This window comes from Myodes glareolus, chromosome 13 (assembly GCF_982192425.1).
Source record: "Myodes glareolus chromosome 13, mMyoGla1.1, whole genome shotgun sequence".
In the NCBI taxonomy this organism is placed as follows: domain Eukaryota; kingdom Metazoa; phylum Chordata; class Mammalia; order Rodentia; family Cricetidae; genus Myodes; species Myodes glareolus.
Genome location: NC_142038.1, coordinates 44,758,570 through 44,786,049, shown reverse-complemented (window position 1 = coordinate 44,786,049; position 27,480 = coordinate 44,758,570). Strand labels below are relative to the sequence as shown.

At 35.9% G+C, this 27,480-nt stretch overlaps 1 protein-coding gene across 5 annotated transcripts in view; it reads left to right on the top strand.

Annotated features, from left to right (window-relative positions):
• The window catches only part of Tcerg1 (transcription elongation regulator 1), a 51,796-nt gene that overhangs the window by 12,052 nt on the left and 12,264 nt on the right, over positions 1-27,480 (top strand). For 2 of the 5 annotated variants that reach the window (XR_007228830.3, XM_048419706.3), the window contains exons 5-17: positions 1,853-2,095; positions 6,774-6,836; positions 7,841-8,041; positions 8,532-8,644; positions 9,597-9,685; positions 13,631-13,791; positions 15,190-15,246; positions 15,385-15,451; positions 16,485-16,535; positions 17,811-17,946; positions 18,737-18,826; positions 24,423-24,541; positions 27,000-27,150. Coding sequence is in view for 4 of the 5 variants with exons in the window: in XM_048419706.3 (XP_048275663.3) it covers positions 1,853-2,095; positions 6,774-6,836; positions 7,841-8,041; positions 8,532-8,644; positions 9,597-9,685; positions 13,631-13,791; positions 15,190-15,246; positions 15,385-15,451; positions 16,485-16,535; positions 17,811-17,946; positions 18,737-18,826; positions 24,423-24,541; positions 27,000-27,150 (1,541 nt within the window). In the remaining variant the exon portion in view is untranslated. The remainder of the gene's footprint in view (positions 1-1,852; positions 2,096-6,773; positions 6,837-7,840; positions 8,042-8,531; positions 8,645-9,596; positions 9,686-13,630; positions 13,792-15,189; positions 15,247-15,384; positions 15,452-16,484; positions 16,536-17,810; positions 17,947-18,736; positions 18,827-24,422; positions 24,542-26,999; positions 27,151-27,480) is intronic. The other 3 variants (XM_048419709.3, XM_048419707.3, XM_048419711.3) reach the window with 3 other exon arrangements.

The following is a 27,480-nucleotide window of genomic DNA, read 5'->3' as shown; positions in this document are numbered from 1 at the left end:
ACGTGGAACTCATAGGAACTTACTGATTGGCTTTTCCCCCAGGTTTCCCTTTGACTGTCCCTCTAAGCAAGTTCAAAATACCCTGCTGTGGAAAGATGAGTGCATACTATTGGCATCTCCTTGATTGTATAATCTTTTCTGCTTAAACTTTTATGTCCCTATAAACTCATTTTCCTGGCTTTGGTGCTTTGGAACATAATTTTAGTAATATGAATACAAGTAATACTTTAAAATTAGTTCTGTAATCTAGAGTATAGATCTGTGGGTACATGGTACTAAACATTCAAATGATTTATTTTACTTGAAGTTGAGCAAAGCTCAATTTTTGAAAGTTTATGGAAGCTGATCATAAAGTCAACTTCTTAGAGAAATTGGGAAGAAAATAAATAGACATTTTACTGGTCTACAGTTGTTGAATGGTGTATCTATGGGACTGCGCAAATGTTGCATGTACTTTGTATTTTTCACACTGTTATAAATTATATTAATATGATACTGTACCCTAAGGCTAGGTCTATGCTAGACCAACAATTCATTCCTGGGCCCCTGAAGATACTTGTTTGGCCCTGCTGTTTATTTAGCCAAGGTGAGTTCCTCATTAAAAAGTATGAAATTACTCACATCTTCCAAGCCTAAGTGAGTTTTTCATTTTTAGAAGCTAGAAGGTGGTAATGGACAGATTTTTGTTGTCAGATGGACAATACAGTTGGGTGGTTTGTATCCAGCTCTGTGCTTTTATTTAGAATTGAAGTTGCTTAAAGATTGGGAAAGCACTGTTATAAATTTGACGAGTTTATTCTTAGTCTAATACAGATAGAGTTTGATACTTTCCCTTTCTTTAAAAAATGACTGAAATCTAGTGAATTATCACAGTGGATTTTATTTGGAACTAGGTAAGTTATAAATAAATACTGTTTTAGTGTATGAGCTAAAACCTTAGAAATGTGAAGTATAGATTTTTTGATCATTTCTACTTTAAATGTGAATTCTAGAGATGACATGTTTTATTTCAAATAATTAAAAATATATTAGCAGAACTCAGATTACCATGAATTTTACAGTTCACCTGGATATACTGTAGATAGGAAATATGTAAAATATTTCCTTAAATTTTGAAATAATTAAAGAAAACGTGAAATGTTTTTTGTCTATTCATTCATAGCTAGAGTTTAGAAGTTTGCACATTCTTTTTCCCTCTGTTCTTACTTGCTTAGATAGTTCCAGTATGTAACTGATTTTCCTTCTTCTCTTCTTCCTGTGTTAATTCATCACATGAACTCTTTGTTTACATTTATGAAATTATGCTAATAATGTGAGAAGGCACAGTTATATGCAGTGGTGTCCGTTTTCCAACTCCATTTTGTCTGCATAAGTGTTGCCCTACCCAGCAAAGAAGTACAGACTTTGTGACCCTTCCTTACTCAAGGCTTCTTGTTGGGAGGCCTGGTGTCTTAGGAGTCGAATGCTCACCTGCGTTTTCTGAACGCTTTCTGTTGTTCTGTCCTCTTTGCCTTTACGCCTGCTACTTTTACTACTTGCTCATTTCCTCTTTGGGCTTCTCTTTCTTTGAGGTCTTGACTCTGTAAGGTTTATTATTTCAGTGTAAAATTTTTTGTACCCTCCTTGTCTATCAGTGAACTGTGTCTTGATTACATTCCAGTATGCTTACCCCATTTTTTTTTGCTTGAATTTCATTTTGCTGTCTATTTTCAAGCTTCTTGAAGATGGATTTTGTGAAACATTTCTGCAGTGCATGGGATAAAATGGACCTTTAAATGCTGAATGAATGAGTGATAGGTGAATACAGTAAAAAGGTTCCTGAAGGAGTGATACATGTTTTCTCTTTTATCAGCACCGACAACACAGGACCAGACTCCAAGTTCTGCTGTCTCAGTTGCCACGCCTACAGTTAGTGTATCAACTCCTGCTCCTACAGCCACACCTGTGCAAACTGTACCCCAGCCGCACCCCCAGACGTTACCTCCTGCTGTTCCTCATTCAGTACCTCAGCCAGCAGCAGCAATACCTGCTTTTCCACCAGTAATGGTGCCTCCATTTCGTGTTCCCCTTCCTGGCATGCCAATCCCACTTCCAGGTAAACAAGAGATTGCAGCTGCTTTCCTAGCTGTTTTCACATTGTCAGTCTGTTCTCATGTGTCTGTGACATTTGAATTTTGCCTTGAATCTCACCTGTTCTGAAACGTTTTTGAAAGATTCATGGCTAACTGCAATATTTTTTTTTCCCTAAGTTTTGGTAAATGTCTTTTTTGTTGTTGTTTACATATCTTAAAATTAGAGTCACATTTAAAACTACACTTATTTTGGATAATAGCCTCAGTGAAAGAAATGGGGTTTTTTTTGTTTCTAAATGTGTTCTAAATGTAATTTTTAAAGGGATCGAGTCTATAAAGTTGATAAGTTACAAGCTATAACTGCCAGCACAGGTTGAATAATGTACACAGTATATTGTTCTAACACATGCATTCAGTCTTAAGTTTTGAACCATTTTAGGAGGTAGGTACACAGACAGGTTAAATTACTTGTCCAGTGTCACCCAGCTAAGTGATAGGGTTAGGTATCGATCTGGTAACCTCCTGATCCAGGTACCAAACTCTCAATAATTATGTTGTACTAGGAAGAAAATGTGAGTCAGTTAAGTGTGAACAGATTGGTGTAAGACCAATCAGAAGGTTTCTTTGCAACATTTATAACATGCTTTATTTAAAAGTTTGTTATGGCAAATTTGTGTGTGTTGTGATATAAGAAATTATGAAGACTAGAGAAGGAGTTAAAAGACTTGTGGGTAAGTCTTCTGTCAGGGATTGCACAATAGTGTTGGGCATTCTGATTTGAGTGCGTTTGCTGTTGTCAAGTGCCTGGATTTAATCCTTGATCTATGATTTATTCTTTATGTGCTGTAGTTGAAAATAGTGATACCTGTAGACAAGTTCACAAGGCTAGTTTGGTGAGGGTGAGGGTGAAGAGAATCCTGTTTCTGTCTCTAAGTTTGACACTTTTCCTGAGGTTACTGCCATTTTATTCTATCGGGTTCTGTGTAAAAATAGAGATGTGCTACAACTACATTTAAATAGTAAACATTTGCAAGAACCAAAAATTTAAGAATTGATTTTTTATTCTAATAAAAATCTTTTATACATTATTGATGTACTGAATAAATAAATGTCCTATATGTGAAGTGACAAAACTCTAGTTATTTATTTAAAAATAAGAAAAACAGAAGTTGTTCAGTACTAAGAATTGCTTTTTTTTGAGTTAAATTTAAGAGAAACTGAGTACTTCTGCTGCTTACTACTATTATTGTTATTATTTATTTATTTATTTATTTATTTTTGAGGCAGGGTTTCTCTGTGTAGACATGGCAGTCTTGGAACTCTCTCTGTAAAACCTGCTTGCTGAGTGTTGGGATTAAAGGTGTGTACCAGCTCCCAAGCAGCATCTTATTTTTGTAGGGAAGTAGCAAATGGGGTGTAGTTTGACACTTGTCAAAAGCTCATTGTTTTTAAAAAACATTTTTATTGAGAGATACAGTTTCTTGCCGTGTAGGCCATCCTAGCCTAGTCACGGTTTCTAGTCGTAAACCGTGAAATGGTGGTCTCTTTATGGTTAAGGACAGTGTTGGAGCTAGCTCCAGGTTTGAGTATGGAAGTGCTGAGCTGTTAATTTGTAGGGGCAGACTGAGCAGTAGCATGGTGATGCTTTCACACTATATTGAGAGACCACTGTCTTCTGAAAGGATTCTTGCTTTGTTCTAGTGTTCCTACCTGGAGCAGAGAAAAGGTAGAGGGTATACACACACTAGCAAGATTTGTGTGGAATGTGGAAGTTTGCCAGATTCTTCACTTTCTAAATTTAGGGTAGGTAGTGATGACCACAAAATCAAGATGATACTTTTGAAGTTTGGAAATAAATGACAATACATGGCAGCCACTAATAACACTTTGTAAGTTAACTGGAAGGAAACTTGGCCTCCCCCTGTCTCTGTCTCTCTCACTCTTCTTTCCTCTGTCTGTGGAGTGTTTGTGGAGTGTTTGTGCGTGCACGTGAGTGCAGTTTTGGGAACTGAACTCAGGGACTTGTGCATGCTAGGCAAGTGCTGTACTCCTGAGTTATACTTCCAGCCCAAGAAAGCTCCAACTGGGTAGCAATTGGGCTGTCCAAGATACCAAAATTCTTTGGAGGGTGTCTTATAGAGAGTAACAGTAATATTTGTTGGTATTACGGTATTTTTAATTCAATAGTCATCTGTTTTTCTCATTACCCTTTTCTTAAGTTCTACAAATTAGTTTAGTGAAATAACCAAAACACTTAGTTTCTCCTCTCTGTATTTTCTATTCTGTACAGTTAGATCCTATCTTTTCCCCATTTTAATGTCAACTTTGAGTTAAGGTAAATTGGAAGGTTTTTTTGTTTGTTTTGTTTTTTTTTAATGATTTTTCAAGATAGGTCTCTCTGTAGCCCTAGCTGTCCTGGAACTCACTTTGTTGAATAGACCGGCCTTGAACTCACAGAGATCCGCCTGCTTTTGCTTCTTGAGATTAAAGGTGTGTGCCATGGCCTGGCTAAATTGGAAGGAGTTACTGTGGGTTTTTTGTTTGTTTGTTTGATTTTTGTTTGTTTTTTTGGGGGTGGGGGTTCAAGACAGGGTCTCTCTGTAGCTTTGGAGCCTGTCCTGGAACTAGCTCTTGTAGACCAGGCTGGCCTCGAACCCACAGAAATCCACCTGCCTCTGCCTCCTGAGTGCTGGAATTAAAGGCATGCGCCACCACCGCCCAGAAGTTATTTGTATATTATTTATTTTGCAGCTTGAAATTTTTTAAGATAGCATCATCTGGTTGTAATGAGGATAATTAAGTAAGAGATAAACATGGTGAGGGAAAGTAGTGGGAGAATTAGATGAAATACAAGAATAAGAGGTAGGATTTGAGGGTGGTAACAGATTAGGGTTAGGGATGTCTGTTTCTAAAACTGAAATCTTACCTGCAATTTTACGAAATTTACTGTCACTGATGTCAGAGTTATTCAAAATGCTAAGTGGAATTTTCTAATTTCCTAATAGAGCATATTTTGAGGACAGCATAATTTGTAGGAAAATTGGACAAAAGCTCCCCCTTTAAAAAAGGTTAGTATTTCAGATATGTGGTTATTTTGTGAGTATTCATAATATGCTTGTAATTGTCAGGGAAAGCCTTAGAGTTACCGGTTTAGCTTATAGTCAGGTGGAAAGACTAGAGTTGGCCATGTTGATTTTTATCATTGGTAGTTATGTCTGAATATGAAGATTTGATTCATTTTAAGTTACATAGTGAAAAAATATTTTGGAGGCGAGTTTAGAAGAATAGAGATGGGAATAAAGTATGTATATTCTAAGGGAAGTGGTAGTTTAATAGGTTTGGGAAGTGGTGGTTTAATATGTTTGGTGATCCTGTAGATTACAGTATTCATATTAACTTAATATTTACAGCCTGTAACTGAAGTGAATTTTTCTTTGCTTTGTTTCAACGTTAGGGAAATGAAGCTACATATAGAGCTTTCTTCACTCAGCATGCTTTGATAATTCAGGGATTTTATTTTGATTTAAGTTAGTAGAAAGTTTAGTGTTAATATTCTTTATGTGAAATGGCAAAGAAATTAAAGACACTTCAAAATTGCGTGCGTGTGCGTGTGTGTCCAGTTTAAATTGTTTGAAAACACAGTTTACTTTCTGGATTAGGAGAGACTTCTTTTCCCCACCTTCAAAAGGATTTAATAAATAAAAATAAACAATAAAGTTTATTTTTAGTAAAGGACTTCAATTTTTTAGATTTGTAGTACCAAACTAAGTTGAGTTTTTTTTCCAGGTACAAAAAAAATTATTTCCCCTGTATTCTTCAGACTTTTAAACATTTTGAAATTCACATTCAATTTTGAACTTCCTCGGTTTTCCAGCTTCTCTTTTCGTTCTTTTCCCATCATTGTAATGCCTTATGATGAATCTTCCTTCTTCTCAAAACTGTACGTAACATCTATTCTTAATACACGGGCTACTGTAGCCAGCAAAGTGATAGAGGTGGCTGCTGTTCCCAGCAGACAATGACTGAGAACATTAAAGGGATGAAGCGTAGTCTTGGCCTGCCTCCACAGTGTTCCTTGTTCGTGCCATTCCGTGTTGTGGGCACCAAGCAGATATTTTGACACTAGTTGAATGCTACTCTCTCCATCTATGCTTTTGTTTTCACCATTATTTGCAGTGGGATATTTGAATCCATTTAATGCCTTATTTTCTTATTTCTCTTGCCCCTCTGCCCTGTCTTTTCCTTTCTGTTTTTGCATAGTTGTGCTCTATTCTTCAGACCCATCCTGTAGTTTCAAATGAGCATCAGCATAGCAGAAGTACCTTGTCAGCACAGTGCTGCGTGCACTGCCTTTTACTGGCCTGTAAGCCACCACAGCTGGGTTTGGTGTCTGGTGGGAAAAGTTCCCATATGAGAATTTATTACATATGTGTGACAAAGGGGTTTTCTTTCATTGAATTTAAACTTTGAGACTCCTTCAGATGTGAGAGCTGGTAGGTAATTGGTGTTATAGCTTAGAAATAGAATCATTGGCTTTGGCACCACTTCCCACAAAATGTCAACTACTATTTTATTCCATTCTTGGTCTTTCTCATTGGAAATAGATTCTAAATTGTAGTGGTAAAATAGTTCCCTGAATCCCAGTGGTAGCCGACATACAATGGCAGCTTTCCAACCAATGCTTGCTTATCCATTTTACAGGTGTAGCAATGATGCAAATAGTCAGCTGCCCGTATGTAAAGACAGTCGCTACCACCAAGACCGGTAATTTTAAAACATCTTAGTTTGTTTTGTCTGTAAGTTGGCATGGTAGTGAATGTTGTTGTTTATCCTTTTATTTATTTTTTCCCTAGTGAGTGGAGCTTAAAAAATATTTTTGTTTTTAATGAGCAGTTTAAATGCAGTTATCATATTTGGCCAACACTTAATTTCCCAATTGCCTGTAGTATTAGCTTCTTTGGTTCACAAAAGCAAATGAGGTCAGATCACTTTATATCTTAATTTATGTAATAAGTGTAAACAACTTCATTCTCATATTCATAACATTTAATTTTATTTTTGATGTATGTTTTTAAGTTAAATATAAAATGTCATTTCCATGTGTAAAATGATGTGATTATGCTTGCATGCAAGTGACTATGTGCGTGTGATATTTGTATATAGCATATGTCTGCATTTTAAAGTGACCAGAGTAAGACTGTCTAGAACCTAGATCCTAGGATTTTGTTTTCCATTTGGATTCTTGTATCCATATTTTAAATAATACCGGCTTATTTAGCATTATAAAAAACAAAAATTGTGGCTTGTCTTTTAAAAATAGAATCTGTCTCTGACTTTTTAAGGGAAAGGATGATCTGATAGTCCGTATGGTTTATCATTTGCAGTTATTAAGTCATTTTTCTTTAAAACGAAGAATTTTTATTCTGAGAAGTAGGGAATTTGTGTTGGGAATTATACTCAGTGAATTGTTATCTCTTTAGAATTTGAGAACTTAAAAAAGTATATTTAGTATATCATGGTATTTAGACTCTGTCATAGAGGACACCTAAACTTTTGACTGTTCTTAAGGTTTAATTTTTGGATCCAGTTTCCGCATCCAGTTGAATTTAGACATTAGAGTCAAAAGACCAAGGAGATAGGGTGACTAATATTTAGTTCACCTTTTATATACTATTCTTGTTCTGAGTATTTATTAATATTTATACTAGGAGGATTAGCTCGTGGTTTTATTTAGTAGTTGGATCTAACTTTTTATTATTCTTTTTTAGGTGTATTACCAGGAATGGCCCCTCCTATAGTACCCATGATACATCCCCAGGTTGCTATTGCAGCTTCACCTGCTACCTTAGCTGGAGCAACAGCAGTTTCTGAGTGGACTGAATATAAAACGGCAGATGGGAAGACATACTATTACAATAATAGAACACTAGAATCAACGTGGGAAAAGCCCCAAGAACTGAAGGAAAAAGGTATAGTTGTTTTGTGACTTAGGACGTAGTATGAACTTTAATAAGTAGAATGCTGTTTGGAATTCATATTTTGTAAGCTACAAAATAATTTTTAAATGTTCATGCATATTATACATTTTTCAGTTATGAAGCATTGTATAATTATATTGTCCTTATGGAGACTGATAACAGTGATTAATAAAATTTAGGTCTTTGGCATTTAGTATGTAGCAGGTTTATCATGCTACGTGTTATGAATCCTTGCTTCTCTGCAGCATAGTTCAGTATTTTATGGGTAGTTGCTGCAGGTGATTGACATGACCTGAGAATATGTTCTCTTAAAGTCAGCAGGTTAAAGAGTTTTCTAATTATATTAGAGACAGTTCCAAAAAGTACATTTTATGTGTATGGTTATCATTTAGAAATAGAGCATCTCAACTGCTTACTCTGTGCAAGTTCTTTTAAAAATTACAGAAAACTGTTGAATGACATTGTCTTAGTTATTTAACAGAAAAATTAGATGAGAAGATTAAAGAGCCAATTAAGGAGGCATCTGAAGAACCACTGCCAATGGAGACAGAGGAGGAAGATCCTAAGGAGGAGCCTATAAAGGAGATAAAGGAGGTAAAGGGCCAGGGCATGCTAAACTGGGGGCCAGCCTGTGCTGTTTGTAGTATCTACACAGAACTGAACATGTATTTGGTAGATATTAAACAGTTTCAAATTTGACTTTTGAAATTTTGAGGTTCTTTGAAGTTTCTAATATTTTTCCCTTTGAAAGGTTCATTAATATTTTAGGTGTAATAATTTTTGTTTTAAAGTGTGTGTGTGTGTTTTCATTGCATATATATGTGGATACCCTTGGAGGTCAGAAGAGAGTAGGTATCAGATTCTTGGATCTGTAGTTACAGGCAGTATAAATTGCTTGATCTGGGAACTGAACTCAGGTCCTTGGGAAGAGCTGTACACACTCCTAACAGCTGAGCTATCTCTCCAGCCCTTTCCTTTTTATACTTAACTGAGGTCCATTGAAAGGTAAGGTTTTGAGCTAGAGGTTGAAACTAATCTCCAGCCTCTTGACCTGCAGACTGGTTCATGTTAAAGTTATAAGTACAATTTACTGTTTGAAGAATGTTGAGTGTATTTCATCTGCCCTCCCCACTGTCCACTTAGTGTGGGGTGGTGCCTTTGTAATCTTGAGTTCTGGTTTGGGGAGCTTGTTTGATTCTCTAAGATAACAATGATAGCCATGTTTCAGTACTACAGAAGTTAGAAAAGTAAGAAAGCATGTCAAAGGAAGAGGTCTTCTAGTTTCCTTACTCTAGTTATTTGTTGTGAGCACATGGCTAGTCTGTCTGTGATATAGGGCCAGTTGCTGCTGCTCACTTCTGCTGATGTGAGAGAGATTCAGCTCTTAATGTAGGGCAAGGATATAAAACTTTATAGAAATTTCTACTCAGAATCTTACAGTTCTTAGAATAGGTCTTGGGTTAGTTTCCCTTTGAGGTATTTGTGATGATACTTTATTTTTCATTTGTCATATACTATTTATTAAATAAAATACTATTTCTCTTAGGAGCCCAAAGAAGAAGAGATGACTGAAGAAGAAAAGGCTGCCCAGAAGGCAAAGCCCGTAGCTACTACTCCTATTCCTGGTACTCCCTGGTATGTACTTAACTGATGAATTTTATTTTTTTGTTTTACTTGATTATTTAAATGACTTCTGTAGGAAGAAACAGAATATGAAGCAGATCTTGAGGGTGATGACATCCCTAGAATAGATTCTATGTTATTAAGGGATGACAGTGGTATGTCCTTGTATTAGCTATTTTTTTACTTTATTAATGGAAATATCTGTGGAGAGAGACCCTCATTAGCATTGGTATCTTAAAGGGACAGACTGTATTAGAAAGGATTTAGCAGTTCCAGAATAGTTGACTTAAATGTCTTTGTTTCTTCTGGTAGAGGTATTATCTTTACTGGTAGCTCATTTCTGTTTCTTTCTGTTGTGACAAGATGTTGAGGCTTGTCTTTCTGTATTTCTGGTTTTGGATTTAGCTATTTTTCCAAGGAGACCTAGTTCATTTTTATGAGCACTGACATTTATAGGTCACAGTGTTAAATCTAGGGATAGTGCTGCTGTTGAATTCTTACTTTAAAAATACTGTGGTAGATTTAGGTGGAAGACTCATATTTAAAGGTACGATATGACTTTGTACCATTTCGTGCCACTGAGTTTTACAGCACCATTTTCTGAATGCATCTTCTGTCTCACATCTTACTGAGTTCCTCTGGTTTTTGCTGTGAAAATGGCTGTTTCTCAATGATGGCAGCATAATTATACTATTTGCCTTTTCTCACACAGGTCACAATCAGTACTGACACTACCTCTAATGTAATGGACACTATCTCTAATGTATTTGCTAAGGCTGTTTAAACTTTTGTAATTTTGAGTGTAGGGAATATCACTAAGGCTTGTAGTAAAAATGTGTTTTAAAGACCCTAAGTATGGTTTTCTATGTATATGATTCACTGATTTAATAAACTCATTTAAAAGTAATTATGTAAAATGTTTCTATATAAAATCAGAGTTATGAAAATAGTCTGTATTTAATACACATGCTCCTGAGTTTGGTTTATCATGATAAAACTGGTAACCAACTTTATACATCATTCTCTGGGGCTTCATGCTCACATGTGGACCTGTTCTTGGAATAGTTGAACATTCTTTTAGACTTTGTGTAATTATTGCTTCTTTATTTTTTCTGTTCTGAAACAGTTATAATTTATATGTCTAGACATTTGGATCTAATCTCCCTCCAAACCCTTAACTGTTTTATGATTTCTATCTGTAGGGGTGTTCTTCTACCCCCGCCCCCTCATTGACTTTTTAAGAATTTTTTTTTAAGGGGATTAAAGCTTGAGGGTGGGGAGGGGACTGAACAGGGCAGATCTAAAAACAAGGTAGTAGGTGAGGGGCTTATGTATTCTGGGTATATGGCTTTCCCACCACCACCAGTCTGCTCAGACTCCCATTTGCGTCTTCCGTATCAATAGTCTAATGCATCCCTTAAGTTAGAGGTTCTTAACACATGGGTTGCGACCCCTTTTGGTGGTCTAATGACCCTTTCACAGGAGTTGCCTAAGACCATCAGAAAACAGATATTTACATTACAATTCAAGCCCAGAGGTCGGTCTGCCTCTGTGCTGGGATTAAAGGCATGTGCCACCACCACCCGGCTGGTTTAATATTTTTATATTTCAATTTTGCTATGGTTTATACAAACAGCTTACAGTGTCATTTTTAATCTACTCTGTCAGTTCTTGCTTTTATTTAATTTTAACAGTTAATGTAAATTTTGATAGCATTGAATTTGAGATCTAATTATTTACTGGTTTTCTTTTCTAACCTTTTGTTCCTCTATTCTCTCTTAATTTATATTTGATTTGTTTAGCATTCTGTTTAACTTACTGGCTTTTGAGGACATCTCTTTGTCATCAGTCGTTACTTCAGGACTTATAGTGCCCATATGTAACTTGCACATTCTGTGTAAAGTAAATGTATTGCTGTGTGGATAAAGCCTGCAGGGCAGGCCCTTTTAAACCTGTGCACCTGTGCACGCTGGCTTATGTCTTATTTATCTTACATCTAACTGCTGCGTGCATTAAAATTCCATCAGACAAATAGAATTTCAAAGAATTTAAGAAGAAAATGATATTTTGTATTGACAATTCCTGCCTTCATTGCTAAAGACACAGGCTTTGTTGAGTTATCAGCATGGAGAACGTTCCTTTCAGACTGGTCTTCTGGGTTGGAACCTCTAAGCCTCTTTTCTTTAAAATGCTTCCCCCTTTTGGTTCTGTAGGATGTGAAGTTCTACTTGGTAATTTCTTTTCCCAGAACCTTAATGATGTTCCTTCATATTTTGGTTTGTGGGGCTCTTGGTAAGGATTAAAGTTCGCTCATAGAAGTTTTGTCATTTCTTTCCCCCATCCCTAGTGATCATAATTTTTGTGCTTTAACAGCTGGTCCTGTCTAGGCCAGGTGTTCTTTTTTTTTTTTTTTTTTTTAGGCCAGGTGTTCTTGAAGTTATTTTGTTTGAGGTTTACTGAGCTTATACCTGTCAGAGCAAAGTCTCTGGCCATTATATAAGCCTTAGGAAATATTATGTGTGTGTTTTGCCTTCATGTATGTCTGTCTATGCATCATGTGTGTAGTACCCAGGGAGACCAGAGGAGGGCATTGGAGCCCTTGGAAAAGGAGTTACAATGTCAACTGCCATGTGGTGCTGATAATTGAACCAGGTACCTCTGGAAGAGGAATCAGTGCTTTTAATTGCTGAGCCATCTCTCCAACCCCAGTTTCAGTTAATCAATTTCCTGTTTATCTTTTAAATTGTTTCTATTTCTTCTCTGAAAATGGCTGTTTCTTTCATTAATTTCAGATACGGTTTTCTTTATCTCATAGAATTTAGTTGTTAATGTGGAATCTTTGATTATTTCACCATAGGATCCTTTTCTCATTTCAATGTCTAGGTTACTTTGAGCTTGACAGCTGTTAATTTTTGATTGTCTAGAGAGAAGATCTGGTTTCCTTTGTACTTTTAGCTGTCTGCTCTTACACGAACTATCATCAGACTAGAACTTGTAAAGGGACATAAATGGCTACTTACTTCCTTATAGTTGCTTCTGTAAATTTTGACTCACTGTACTTCTATATATTTATTATGAAACTTAAATTCTTTCTTACAGTTGTTTTTTGTTATGACTTGAATTTTCTAATTGTAAAAACAGGATTAATGGACTATAGTGGTTTGTGGAGTTCTAGTGTAGTTCTTTATATTTTATATCACCTGTAGTTAGATCATGTTTGCATTTGATATAATTTTGCTTTATTAAGAAATACTAAGAATTTATTAGGTACTGTGACTTGCTTTTTAAGCTATAGAGTTTTTATGGTGTTTTTTTATTATTTAGGGAATACTTTATTAGTTTTTGTAATCAAATCCACGTAGGTAAGACCTATATTTAATACAGTACGTTACCCCTGAACAAATGGAAAGAAAAATTAAGTTCAGCATTTTGAGACCAATATGGCTGTTAATTTCTGTACAATGCCGACTCACTGCAGTAAACTGGGATACTTTTTCCAAAATTGACAGCACAGCTAAAGTTTCCAAAAGCTCAAATTATATATGTGTATATATTTATACTTATATAAATAAATCAGTAATAGCAGTATGTTATGCATCAATAGCACCTACAGCTTTTTCAGGTTCTACAGTCATTAGAACAAAATTATAGAGACATCTAGCACCCTATAGCGTTTTTGTTGCCTTTGAAGTTCCAAATAGTTTAAATTTAGTGCTGTCAAATTGGGTGAATTCAGTTTCTAAGCATTTTAAACTCTAACCACACATTGATTTGCATTTCTGTAGCTACTCAGCCCTCTTTTGTTCTGAAAGCCATATGAAAACCATTATTAATTAGGATCTTTCCTTTTCTTACTACTTACTGACCTTTTGTCTTCTGAGAGTTAACATTAAAAGACATAGCCATCAGAGTGCATTTTTGTAATACAGAAAAATGGTATTTTACTTTAATCTTCAGGTGTGTTGTTTGGACTGGCGATGAGCGGGTCTTCTTTTACAACCCCACCACTCGGCTCTCTATGTGGGACCGACCCGATGATTTGATTGGAAGGGCAGATGTTGACAAAATTATTCAAGAGCCCCCTCATAAGAAAGGATTGGAGGACATGAAGAAGCTAAGTAAGTTTTAAATTAGGAACTCATCCTCTGGATTTAACCCCTTTTTATTTTTTTGATGGAAGTATAAATGCCATTTAAAATATTTAATATCTAAAAATAGACTTATTCTGCTTTGATACAATAAGAAATGTGAAGAATTTGGATAAGGTTTTGTTTTGTAGAACAGTCTTAACTTTGTTGCCAAGGTTTTCAGTTAGTTTGAGATGTTGGAATTGTTGCTATTGGCTTAGTGCTCATTAATGCCACTGAAAACACTCCTTAGATAGCCTTTCATCTCCTTTTGTTACTAGTGATATATTTTGCAATAATCAGGCTATGCAGAATACTTTTATTTTGCTAAAATTTTGTAGACTATAAAATGCAAACTTTTATGAAAATATTAGTAGCTAATCCTGTGGTGGCATGTGCCTTTAATTCCACCATGTGGGAGGCAGAGGCAGGCGGATCTCAGATCCAGGGCAGTCTGGTCTGCAGAGTTTGTTCCAGACCAGCCAAGACTACATACATAGTAAGACCCCGTTACTTCCCAGCCTCCCAATCATTTGAACTGAATAATAGCTACTTTCTTGAATAAAGAAATTCTTATCTCTTAAGAGATTTTGAAATCTACTTCCTGTACTGATAGTGTTTCAGAATATTGGGTCAAAGATTTGTGTATAGCTTTTTGTTATATTTCTTATCCTTATGTTTATTCAGAGTATTTTATTCAGTTTTTATGGAACTCATATTCATAAATAGTGTAGAAACACGGTAAGCAAATAGTTTAAAGCTTGTTATAAATCTTGATGTGGTCGTTAAAGTGGTCAAGAACTTTACTTGGAATATACATATATATGTGTATATGTATGTGTGTGTGTATATATATATATATATACACATATATATAAAATTTCAGTCATTTTGTGCTTTAAAGTACTTTGCAGATCAGTATAACTGCCTATCTGGTGCTCTGGTAACATCTCTTTTTACACTTTCAGCGATATTTACTTTATAGGCATGATCATGTTATTTATAATCATAGTAGTGAATGATGCCCCAAAAATATGCAGTTTGGTTTTGGGTTTTTTGGGGAGCATTTTCTTTGAGTCATATTTGTTGTGTAATGTGCATCTAAGAAAACTTCTATGAATTATGAATCAGGAGTTTTATTTATTTGTAAAGTTAAAACTGGGACAACTTGTACCTTTTAAAGTTAAGGGCTAGGTAGGAAACCTCAAAGTAAATTAATTCTTCACTATGAAGGGAGGATAAATTAAACTGTAGAATTGTCTTACTTGGCTTAGTGTTTGATAAAAGAGTGATTGTTAGGTAGATATTTTATCCAAACTGCGTTTTTAAAAAAAGCTTGCGAATGTGTGCATATAACTGTTATAACAGTGTTTGAAATGTCTTTGCTAGGACACCCGGCTCCAACAATGCTGTCCATCCAAAAGTGGCAGTTCTCGATGAGTGCAAGTGAGTGAAGTAACTGCAAATGCAGCATTTTCATGCATGAGCACCCATGTTCCGATAGTTGTTAGCAGAGGAATCGAGGCTGAGAATTCGGTCGTTATCTGCTTATGTTTATGCAGTCTTCTAAATTTTATCTTACAGTTAAGGAAGAACAGGAATTAATGGAAGAAATGAATGAAGATGAGCCTATTAAAGCAAAAAAACGGAAGTAAGTAACACATAGTTTATGCATATCCGGGTAGAATTAGAGTATAGAGTTGATGAAGTTATCAGTTTGTGATGGGAGTTAAATGTGCAGCATTTGTGTGATTAGGAAACAGTAGTCATGATTGCCCTCTTGGACCTGATTTAATCTTGTTTTGTAATGAAGAGATGGTTTCCTTTCTGTTGTTAAGTTCAGAATACTTGGTTATACAAATAGATATTATGAAGCTAGCTGACATTTTGGAATTCATTGGTTAATTTTCTACAGTCTTAAGTAGGTCTAGATGTTATTAAAAAATAAAATTTCTCTCTTATATCAGCCTACACAAATGCCATTGAAGGAATGTCATTAAAAATAGACATCTTTTGTTATATGTGCTTAGGTGTGATCTGCCTATTCCTAGAGTCTGGTCATTATTTCCTGGTGGGAAGTGGACTCATTAGTTAAATACTGTGAGAGACATTGGAAGAGGGTTGTAGCATTGGTGTGAATAGTCCTCTAGAACTGGGCAAAATGTGATGCTACTTTTATGGGCGGGAGTAAAGTTGGAGTATGGAGTGTATGTAAATGGGATTATTATTTTGCAGCAAATAAGAAAGTTTGAGATCATTACTAGGGACCGGTTGATAATAGTTCTGATTGAAAACGGACAGATTGACTGCAGCCCGGTTGTGGCAAGATGAGTAGAACAACTCCTGTAAGAGTGGTTCCTTTAACCTGCTTGTCTATGGGCAGCAGTGCGACATTACGGTCTTATTAAAGAGAGTTACTTAATCTGCAACTGAGACAGCTCTCATTTTCATGATTGACCTTTTCATTCCTTAATCAAATGTATTTTTACTAGTTGTGGTTATTTTATGTTCTTTTTAGAAAATTGTAGAATTAGACATTTATTTTCTTAATTATTGTAAATGATTGTATTCATTCTGTTTATTTACCGTATTCTTAGATATTTCTGTGATGTTAAACTTTTAGATTGTTTTTAATTGTTTGTTCTTATAGACATCTCTGTAAGGTTTTTAACTGCTTTTATCAGGAGAATGTCAAAGAAGTCCTTTATGTGGATTGCCCGAGCTTCTCTATTTAGGTACAAAGCTAAAAGCCTGTTTTTCCTGGCTTAGTTTTCTTTTTACTTATCTTATTGAGCTAGATAGTGATAGTTTGTATTGTGACATTTAGTATAATTCTGTAAAGGTTGATTCTATTATATTTGTTTGCTGTCTTTGAACTCCTTTAGCTATTTAAATAGTTCTTCAGTAAAGTAAGAAGGTATATTGCTTGGCAAATTGCTTTTCCTATTTATTTTGTGCATGTCTTAGATTTCAGACTGTCTTGCTAAGTTCCTGTAGGTCATAGGTGGTGTTTTCCATTTCTTTTTGAGGCATTCCTTTATTCCCCAATTGCTAATTACCTGTCACTACTTTGTAGCTCATGGGCTACCTATAACATACTTTTGAAATTGCAGTAACTCATATAGGGAATATAAATGAATTATATTAGTTTTATATACTTAGCAGATCATATTTAAGAAGGAAGATCTGTTCAAATACATTTGAATACATTGGTTTTAGTTTTTGGATTATATAGTTCTTTTTCATAGTGCAAATGTTTTGAGAGGTCACCTGATTTCATGTTTACGGTCTCCTTGTATACATACAAGTAATAGGCCTGACCTTAGCCCTGAAGTGCATTTTTGGATAAACAAGAAGTAAGCTAAGCCATTGGTGAACCATTTTATTTCCTCCTGATCCCTCCCACCTAACTACTCCTGTGCCCTTGTTGTTCTCTGTGACCTGCCCTTCAACTTAAACTTCAGCTTGACACCCAGAAAGTGAGTAATAAAAATGTCGAGTAGGTAAGGTGTTTATCTCAGACAGCATACACTTAACCAAGTTAGAAGACGCTTTAATTTTATTCCTAAAATAAATATTTGAAATTATTAAGACCTTTTATCATCTTAATAGATTTTAAGCTATTTTAAGAATTTATAATAAAATATTTTGGGAAATGCTAATTTTTTTCTATGTATTAAGAACTAAAAAATACTCTATTTAATTCTGTCATAATTTTTCAAGCAATGCCTGAAAAGTTTTTTCATTTTAGTTCACCTTCTATATTAACTGAAGTAAGAGAGAGAGAGTACATTAACTTTTTTTTGACCAGTATAGCCATTGTAACATTAGAAATGCATTGTAATTTTCTTATTAGAATGAAAGTTATGCCATTTATTTTATTTGAGATCCTCAGGATGATTTGTTTAGTCAAAAATATGCTGCTTAGTAGTGCTTTGAAAATTCCCCTGATTTTAAGAACTTAGTAAAATTTGTATTAAAACCACCTTACGATTTATTTTTTTTCATAGGAGAGATGATAATAAAGACATTGATTCAGAGAAAGAAGCTGCCATGGAAGCTGAAATTAAAGCTGCCCGAGAAAGGGCCATTGTCCCTCTGGAGGCTCGAATGAAGCAGTTCAAGGACATGCTGCTAGAGAGAGGGGTCAGAAAACAATCTTTGGGGGAGATATTTCTGTTTTATATAAGTAATATAAATATGTCTTGCTAAAAGGTCAAATCTAAGGTTAGTGCTCATAAAATTGGGGTGGGAAGGATAAGGGAAGCTGTTAAATTACTGTACACTTTTGAAGTGGCCTTTTCCTTGGCTTATATCATGTTAAACTAAGTGGCATTTTGCTGTCCTTAAGTAAAAATAGCATTTAACATTTGTGGGGTCATATAATTTCGGTAACATGAATGAGTATTAACGTTGCAGAATTGCGGACTGCTTCGGATAGGTAAGGTATATATGATTCTTCCAATATCTTCAGAGTGGCTTTTGGCGAAAGAACCGATACTTTATGATATTGAAAGCTAAATGAGAAAGAAACTTTGGTTGTATTCGCAAATGTGTTTGAATAAGTAAGCCATTCTATTTTAAATCACAATATTGCTTTTAAGATTGCAGTTAAGGGTGTGAAATCAAAATGCAAATCTTCAAGGCCTTTTCTGATGTACTAAGGTTAAAATGTCACACAGTAGTGGTTATTTTAATGAGCAATGAAGTGTGTGTTATTTCTTTATAACAAAGAAATGGTCAGAGCCAATTAATGTGGAAATTTGCTGTTGCTAGCCTCCCACTGCTTATCATTTATTAGTGATGGAAACTTCACTATGGTTTTAATGTCTCCTTTATAAACAGATGCCCTGTAGATTTCAAGCAAAATTATGACCTTTCTGGTTGGTATTAGAGTATCTTAATTATGAGGCAATGCTTTCTTTTTATTTTAAAGGTGTCTGCTTTTTCAACGTGGGAGAAAGAGTTGCACAAGATAGTATTTGACCCTCGGTACTTGCTTCTCAATCCTAAAGAAAGAAAACAGGTAAAAGGAAATAAAATAATGAGAACTTACTTAAATGAAATTTGATGTTTTAAGTGTTTAAATAAGCTCCCAGACTGGCTGAGCTTGCAGTCCTTCTGCACTGCTCTCATGTGCCAGAGTCACAGCACACACTGTTTAAGCTACCATCTGTCTTTTTTCAACAGTACCTCACAACACACTTTGGCATCTTAGTGCTTAGGTCAGTGTGGAACCTTTCCCAGTTCAGTAACAAGGTTATTTTTGCCACTTTCATATGAACATATTGTCCTTGTGCCTCGTACTTAATGAAGTTATGTCTGCATTTATCAATTTGTGCAAATGATGCAAATTTAGAATAGAAAATAACAAAATAGAGTTTAAGAAAGAAAAACACCCATCTGTAATTCTCAGCAGACATGACCACTGTTCACTGCCTTCCTAGCCAGTGTGCCAATTTGTCTGTGTGTGTGAATACTGGGAAGTGTGGTACTTGGAATGTTTGTGTATCATGAATGCTACATGTCTAAGCCACAAAGATGGACTCTTGTAGCCTTCTTATATTTTTTTTAATAGTCCCCTTTCTTCCTTTTTTATTCTTCTTATTCTATTTCTTTCATAGCCAAGTTTTTCTATGTAGTAGCCAAGAGTCATTTAAAGTTTAAGAGAAATTCGATTAAGTTGTTATTCTTAAAATTGTCTAATGCATTCTATTTCATTTAAGGTAAAACAGACTCTTGACATGGAATGTTTTACATGTGGTCATTGCTATGTTCCTCTTAAGTTCTTCTTTGTGGGTATTATAGCCACATCAACAGATAAGGCAACACGCTTCCTTTGCCTAATCAGTTTGTATTAATATTCTCTCTTTACCTTTTGTGGTTTTGTTACGGTTTTTGAATAGCACTGATAGCTCTAATTATCTGAACTTTGTAGATTGGAGTTGGCAGGGTGACTCATCTGACCTGAGTTTGGTCTACAAACTCACATGATGGAAGGAGAGAAGCGGTTCCTGCAGGTTGTTCTCTGATCTCCATACACGTGCTGTGGCATGCCCACATACATACTCCACAGATAGATACACATATATACATACAAATAGATAAGTGGAAATAAAATAAAATTACATTGTTTATCATGTTTCCCTCTCCTGCAGGATCTAAACTCTGTAAGGGCAGCAGTTTGGTTCTTGCTCTGTATGGTGTCTGGATCAGTGACTATTATAAAAAAAACCTAGAAGACTTAACAGCACATTTTTACGTTACTAAGTGTTAAAATTTCTGTCTGAGTGAAACCAACTTAAGTTCTTCAATTTCTGGAGCATTGCAAGTTGGTAGATATTGAGCTACTTCCTAGAATTGCATTTCAGCGGTGGGAATGCTATTTCAAACAGAGCCTCTATGGAGATTGTGTCTTCTAAGGAAATTATCTTCATAAAGCTGTACTGGTAGTTCTGAGAGGAAAGAGAAATTCATATTTGGCATTCAAGTATAAATATATATCTTAAGTACTTGGTTTTATTATTTGCATGTGAGTAAAATATAAAGGATAAAGTAAGTAGGTGCTTACTAAACATTTGCACATCATAATTTCCTACCCAAGTTTGTGTTTTGACTTCAAAAAAATTTCAGTTTAATGTCTTAATCTAAAATTGCATCCTTCAGTTTTAACCATACGTTTTAGCTTATGGTTTGTCTTTAATCTTGTTTTGGATGAAAGGTATCCTAAAGGGTTAGAAATTTTTATTATATGTTGTGACAAATTATAAAATAGTGTCTTCACAGAACAGACTTTCTGTGGAGGAGTTTAGGCTCTGGTGTAGATAATTACTAACATTTGGATGAGTTATTGCTTTAATGTATGTAATTCAGAGTTTCATAAAATTGACTGTTATGATCACATTGCCAGCATGATTCTTTATGATTGTGCATCTGGGCGTTATTGATATGATAATTAGATAGTCTCATGTTTTAGTAAACATACATATTTATGCAGGTGTGATGTGCGTGTGTGAGTGCGTGCACGTACAAATGGAGATTAGAAGTCAAGGTTGGGTGTCTTCCTTCCTCATTGTCCACCTTAGTTTTGTTAGTCTCTCATTGAACCTGGAGCTTATTGATTTGGCTAGACTGGCTGGCCAGTAGCCTTTATGGGTCCTTTTCCTTTGTCCACTCCCTCCCACCAGAGCCTGAGGTCCAGATGCACACCATTGTTTCTGATTTTTCTGTGGTGCTGAGAATCTGAATTGAGTACTCAAGCTTACACTTTACTGGTGTTGCTATCCTCAGCCCCATAAACTATTTTATAAAGAAAAAGAACACATAGAAAAGCAAAAATGATGAGTGAATATTTACAAGAGGAACATGTATGCATGTAAGTTATCACAATCAAGAAATGTTAACAGCATTCCAAAAGCTGCCTAGGTTTTATAGTACTTTTCTAATGTAGTTTTGCTTATATTTATAAAAGGAGCTTAGCTAGGAATCACTTTTAAAACCATCCACTCTCATTGTAACTGTTGCATTCATGAGTTGAAATTAAAAGAAAATAATGGTTTAAAATAGGGCACATTCAACCAAGTATATTGGAAAACGTGATAGGAATAAGAAGCCATTTGAGAGCACAGGAGAACCCTTATTTTCTATGATGTGCATCTCAGTAATTCATAGCATTGGTCTGGACTATCTTAAAGGAGCGAATATACAATGCTTTTAAGTATCGAAAAAGTTGATGGAGGCTGTTGTGGTAATCTTGACACTCAGAAAGCAGAGATACAGAGGCTTTTATTTATGTTCCTGCTTTAAGGAAAGAAGTTACTTTTAATATATTATATAATACTTGGGTGATTAGGAAGATAGAAGAAAAGAGGCTTTCCTGTGACTTAAGGAGTATTGTCTGTCTCTGACAGGGTAAGGTAATCTAGAGTTTCAGTACAGTTTTGTTGATGCTGTGTGTAGGCTGACCTGGCGAGAGGCATTTTAGGAAACATTTTCTGTTTATCTCATGTAGGCTTGCTGGTGTGCATTTATGGACCTTGTGATGCTGGAGTGAGACATTTCCCCCACAGCTCTCTGAATTCACCTTCTCTGTGACTGTCATCTTCAGTGATGACAACTTTCATGATTTGGAAGGCCTCTTTCATCCGTTTGTAGGGTTGGCTCCATCATGAGATTTTTGTCTGGTTTTCGTTGGGGTAGTACTATAGATGAAGGTGTTCTATGAGCTGAGCAAATGCTCTCTCTGCTATTTATTGATGCTTATATTTTAAGATGGTATATTCCCATGTAGTCTGGGCTGCTTTCAAAATTGTGGTCCCTCTACCTCCATTGTGCCCAATCAGAAGTTGTTTTTGTTGTACTCATTTTTGCTGCTTTCATCCCTTTTTAGCTTACAGTGAAATGGGGGGTGGGTGTTGATAACTTACTGAGTTTTACATATTTGAGGAAGAGGTCTTTTTTGGCACTGTAGGGCTGGCTAAGTATTGTCTCTTACGGATTTTGCTTTGCTTTTTAATGTTCAGAGATATTTTTGAAGCTGTAGTGTTGCCTATTGTTTTCTTGATTCTCCTTAGGCTCAGTAAGTATGTACATTCTCTCAATCCTTTGTGATCTGATGTTCCAGTGAGATATGTCTGAGTAGATTACATTATGCAATATGGAAATTACCGTCTTTCGGTTTGGGGAATGAATGAAATTCTCTTTAATTCATTACTTTTGTTGTCACTATTATTTGTTACTTTTTGAGAGTTTCATACACGTATGCAATGTATTATACTATCAACCCCAACTCTTCCCAGACCTTCCCTTGGCATGACTGCTTCCCAGCTCATGTCCTCTTTTCATAGCCCACTGAGTCCAGTTCAGTGCTTTCCTGTCTGCGTGGGTATAGGCCATTGACTGGATCACAGGTAACCCAGCGGGCCATTCTACTCAGCAGTCCTTAATTGCTAAGGTCTTCATCTTTATGTAAGTCCTGTATCTCTTTCTCTTTTGTGCTGGACTTTGCCCTGGGTTGGTCTTAACCCAGTATTTTTCACTCAGTCATAGCCTCTGGCTCCTCCTCAACATCTGCTTTAGCTGTGGTTACACTTCCTCTTCCACAGTGCTCCCTGCACTATGGGGAGGAGTGTGATACAGTTAGGATTGAGGACTCTAGACCTACTTATTCTCTATTAATAGCTATCGACTGCAAAAAGGAGGTTCTATGAAGAGGGCTGAAAGCTTGAGTAAATTTGAGGTATAGAGATAAGTGTTTAGAAGAAAGCTTGACACTGTACACCTTTATAAAAACAACACTAGGGTCTCTGTATGGTGCATGAACTTCCCAGTCACAGTTTCTCCAAATTTGTTTTGTTTTGAAGCAGCAGATTTACTTTTCTGAGTTCTGGGTTCATCCCTAGCCTCTCTCTTGCACCTCCTCCCTCCTTCCCTTTTCTTCTGTGGTATTGAATATTGAAGCCCTGGTCTTCCATGTATCGGAATGTGCTCTGCCACTGAACTAAATCCATAGCCCTCATCCTTAAATTCCTGTTCTTTTCTCTTGATTTTTTTTTTAAATGTGCTTTCCCTCACTATTGTCAGCCAACTTGTTCAGTTCAAATTTTACTTTTTCCATATCAATTTCTAAGCTTTTTTAGGTTTCATAAGTTGCTTAAGTTGGTTTTTTTCCCCGTTTCCTTTGGAACTTTGATTTTGACAGAGTCCTAAACCAGATTCCTTTGAACTCTTGCCTTATGGTGAAGAGTGAAGCACCAAAACCGCTTGCCATCTGGGTGGGCTCCCATGGTGACACTTCTACAAAGATGCTCTGGTTATGGTTAATATTGATTGTCAGTTTGACAGAATCTGGACTCACCCAGGAAGACAAGCCTTTGGGCATGCCTATGAGGGATTGCTTAGTTTAATTGAGGGGAGTAACCCCAACCCCCATAGTTCAGAGAGAACTGTGCCTCAGTTCTGAGATGCAGTTCTTAGTCTGGTGTGCTGCTTTCAGAAATCATGTTGCCTCAAGATAGGAGACACTGGTTTATTTGACTCTTTAGAACAGGGAGCAAACTTCTTAAGGGTCAGATAATAATGGGGTTTTGTGGTCCAGTTGCAACTGTGAACTTGTTATTTTAGTGTGGAAGCATCATAGACAATGTGTAAAGCAATGAGTATGCCTGTTCAAAATTTTATACATACCCAGACATTTAAATCTTAGTTAACTTATTTTGGTTGTACAATACTAAGCGGGGAAATAGTATAGAATAGACTTAAGTATTGAAGTAGAATTGAATTATGGATGCTGCTGCTGACTTTTCTAGAATGAGTTCAAGAGGACTATGGTTTCGCTTGTATGTCTCTGTTTGAAATACTTATATAATGTACCATTGGGAGAAAATTATGAAATATGAGCTTTTCTTTGTTTCTCTTTTTCTATTGTGTCCCAGACTGCTAATCGGAGAGCCATATACTTGTGCACTATTTTGGTGAAACTTTTAAGGGAGATTTGCTGGAGATAATCTACTGTTAATTATCTATACTTAGTATACGGTCCCTAGTACAGCTTGGATGGAGACTTTGTTTTATAATTTTCTATTAGACTGCATTATAAAATTGTTTTTTTTTTTTTGTGATAGGTGTTTGATCAATATGTCAAGACCAGAGCAGAGGAAGAACGCAGGGAAAAGAAAAACAAAATAATGCAAGCCAAGGAGGATTTCAAAAAAATGATGGAAGAAGCAAAGTTTAATCCAAGGTATGTGTTTTACCAGTCACGTCTGAGTATGTATTTCTCCCGTCATCAAGAGTGTGTGTGTGGCAGAGTGAGGAATCAAGTTATACCTACCTATTTTGTAGATAAGGACAGTAAACAAGCAGATTAGGTGGTGGTGACAAGAGAGGAGTTTGCTATTGCTCAAAATAGTGTGAGTAGGGGGAGTGGCTCGTAGCTTAATTGTGACTGTAGTGGTGTTAGCTTGCTGTTTAACACAGAAAGTAGTGTATTTTAGTTTTGTATTGACGTGATTTTTAAAGGGATAAATAAGCCTTATTTTTCCTTCCAATATGAAAGTGTTTTTTGTAGGAGTAAATCTCATTGTATAAGCTTTATAAAGAATGCTTTGTATTAATGGGAAAACTACCTTTTTTCCTGTTTTTGAAGTTTGAGTATAGCTTTTTTTTTTGATTAAAGAAAAAAATCTCAGGCCAGGCAAGCTGAATGAAAAGATCCAAGCCATGTGAGCAGGCTCAGAGATCAGGTACTGGTTAGACAGGTGGTGCATGATGGGAGATGCTGTAGAGGAAGAGTAAGAAAGCCCGAAGTTCAGTCAAAGCCCACTTTGGTTCTGGCCGGCATCTAAAAGAAAGAAATAGCACAGAGGACAAGTTGTGCCTTTCTGGTAGGACTGAGAAAGGTAGGCAGCCCCAACTGAACCTCATGACTGTTTGGCTTGTAGTGACTGTCCCTTTACCTCATTATATCCTTAGCCTGGAGCCATTTTCTTTGTAGTTGACCTTCTGGGGTTGGTGAAGATTTTTAGAATTAAGAATTGGTATTTTTAATTAAATTTGGGAAATTTTGGCTAGTGATTTTGTGTCCTCATGCATTGCACTCGTTGCTCTTTTGGGGTCTGCCTGTTCATGTGTTAGTAGTGTTATGTTCCTGGCTCCCCACCTCAGTCATTTCTGTGGCTCATCCTTTGTTATTGATCTAACTTTCACATAAGTGACCTTCTTAGTGTGTCCATTATAATGTTAAACATACTCAGTTAGTCTTTCTTAATGGTTTTAATTTTTTGTCAATATTTTTTCTGGTTTGGGTGTGCATGCATTTAATCTCAACACTGGAGGCAGAAGCAGGTGAATCTTTGTAAGGTTGAAGCCAATTTGTGTGTTGTTGTGTGTTGAAACTTCTTATATAATTTTCAGTTATTTGATTTTTATTTAATTTTCTAGTGTAATTATAATAGCTTGAAAACGTTGATGGTTCTTAGAACAGCATCTGGATGTCTGTCTGGGGTTTGTTCTCCCTGAAGCTATGTACGTACTTCTTTGTGTACATCATATTTTTTAATAGTTAGCATTATGGATTTTACGAACTCTGTACTCTTATATCTTCCATTTGTTAAGCAGGCTGTAATTACTGGCTTGACTTTTATGTTTTACTAGGGTAGACTTCTGCAAATGGAACTATCTCCCTTGTAAATCTTTTATGGACTTGCTTGATACTATTCTTTCAGCATATTTGAATGTCTATTTCTGTATTTTTTTATTTTTAATTATGTGTGTATATGTCTATATGAGGGTGTGAGTGCAGTGATGTGCAGAGGCTATAAAGGGTGTTGGATACCTTGGAAGTGGAATTACAGGTGGTTGTGAGCCATCTGAGGTAGGTGTTGGAAATCAAACACAGGTTTCTCTGTGTTAACAGCCCTGGCTGTTCTAGAACTTGCTATGTAGATAAGGCTGGCCTCGAACTCAGAGATCCATCAGCCTCTGCCTTCCTAGTGGTTAAAGGTGTGTGCCACCATGCCCTGATGCTTTTTCACTTTTAGCTGTGATGACAGCATAGAAAATGGTTGTGCCATGCTTTTCAACAGGTAGGTTGTATTTGAGACTCCATTGGGAATTACCCCTCAATGAGTCTTCTGGGAAATCTTGTCTCTAGGACTTCTTCCTCTGCTTTTTTAGTGCCCAAACTCTTGTGTCCACTGTGTTGTACGCACCTACCTCTGCACCTTAGGCAGTTACATGAAGATATGTAACAGTGTGGTGTACCTCATGAGTTCTCTCCTTTCAGGTAGTTATTCCTACCTGTTGTCATCTGCTTTACAACAACTGTCCTGTGTCCTTTGTTCAGTTTAGGAAGAGTCGGTCAGATAAGCTATCCCACTGTGTTTGAAGCAAGCCTTGGCTACATATACATAACTCTGGGGTAGTAAATGAGTTATTAAGCCTCTAGATACATTCTTCATCTTGGTGTGCCTTTATTAAAAGGTAATTTATTATATTCCCTGATCTTGGCTACTGGCATACAACCACTAACCACATTTTCAGTTAGGGCCTCTTTCTTTCCTTACTGTGTGTCACTGTTCAGATTTGGGACCTACATGTCTGTGGCACATATTCTTGCTAGGAAAATGGTGTGTTCCTTTTATGCTTGTTTTAGAAACAAGTAGTCAACTAAAGCTAGCATACTGACAATTTTCTTACAGAGCTACTTTTAGTGAATTTGCTGCCAAACATGCTAAAGATTCAAGATTCAAAGCAATTGAAAAGATGAAAGATAGAGAAGCATTGTTTAATGAATTTGTGGCAGCTGCAAGGAAGAAAGAAAAAGAAGATTCGAAGACCAGAGGTGAGAAGGTAAGATGGTTTATTTATAATGGCCTGTTTGGTGGAATGGGGACTAATGATTATACTATTTCCTTGTAGGCACAAGCAATTGAATCAGTGTTTTGCACAATTGTTGGTATAATATATATTATACATATATATTTTCATAATCCCTATTTTAGAAACCTATTTTGAATTGCTTTAAATTCTATTAAATAGGGTATCTGATAAACCTGGAACTGGGTTTTAGAACTGCATGCTCCGTGGTAACTAAAGTGTGTTAAGATTTCAGAAGTCTTTATAAATGCTAACATTTGAATTTCAAAGGACTTCTTAATCTTTTTATTGCATAAAAATATT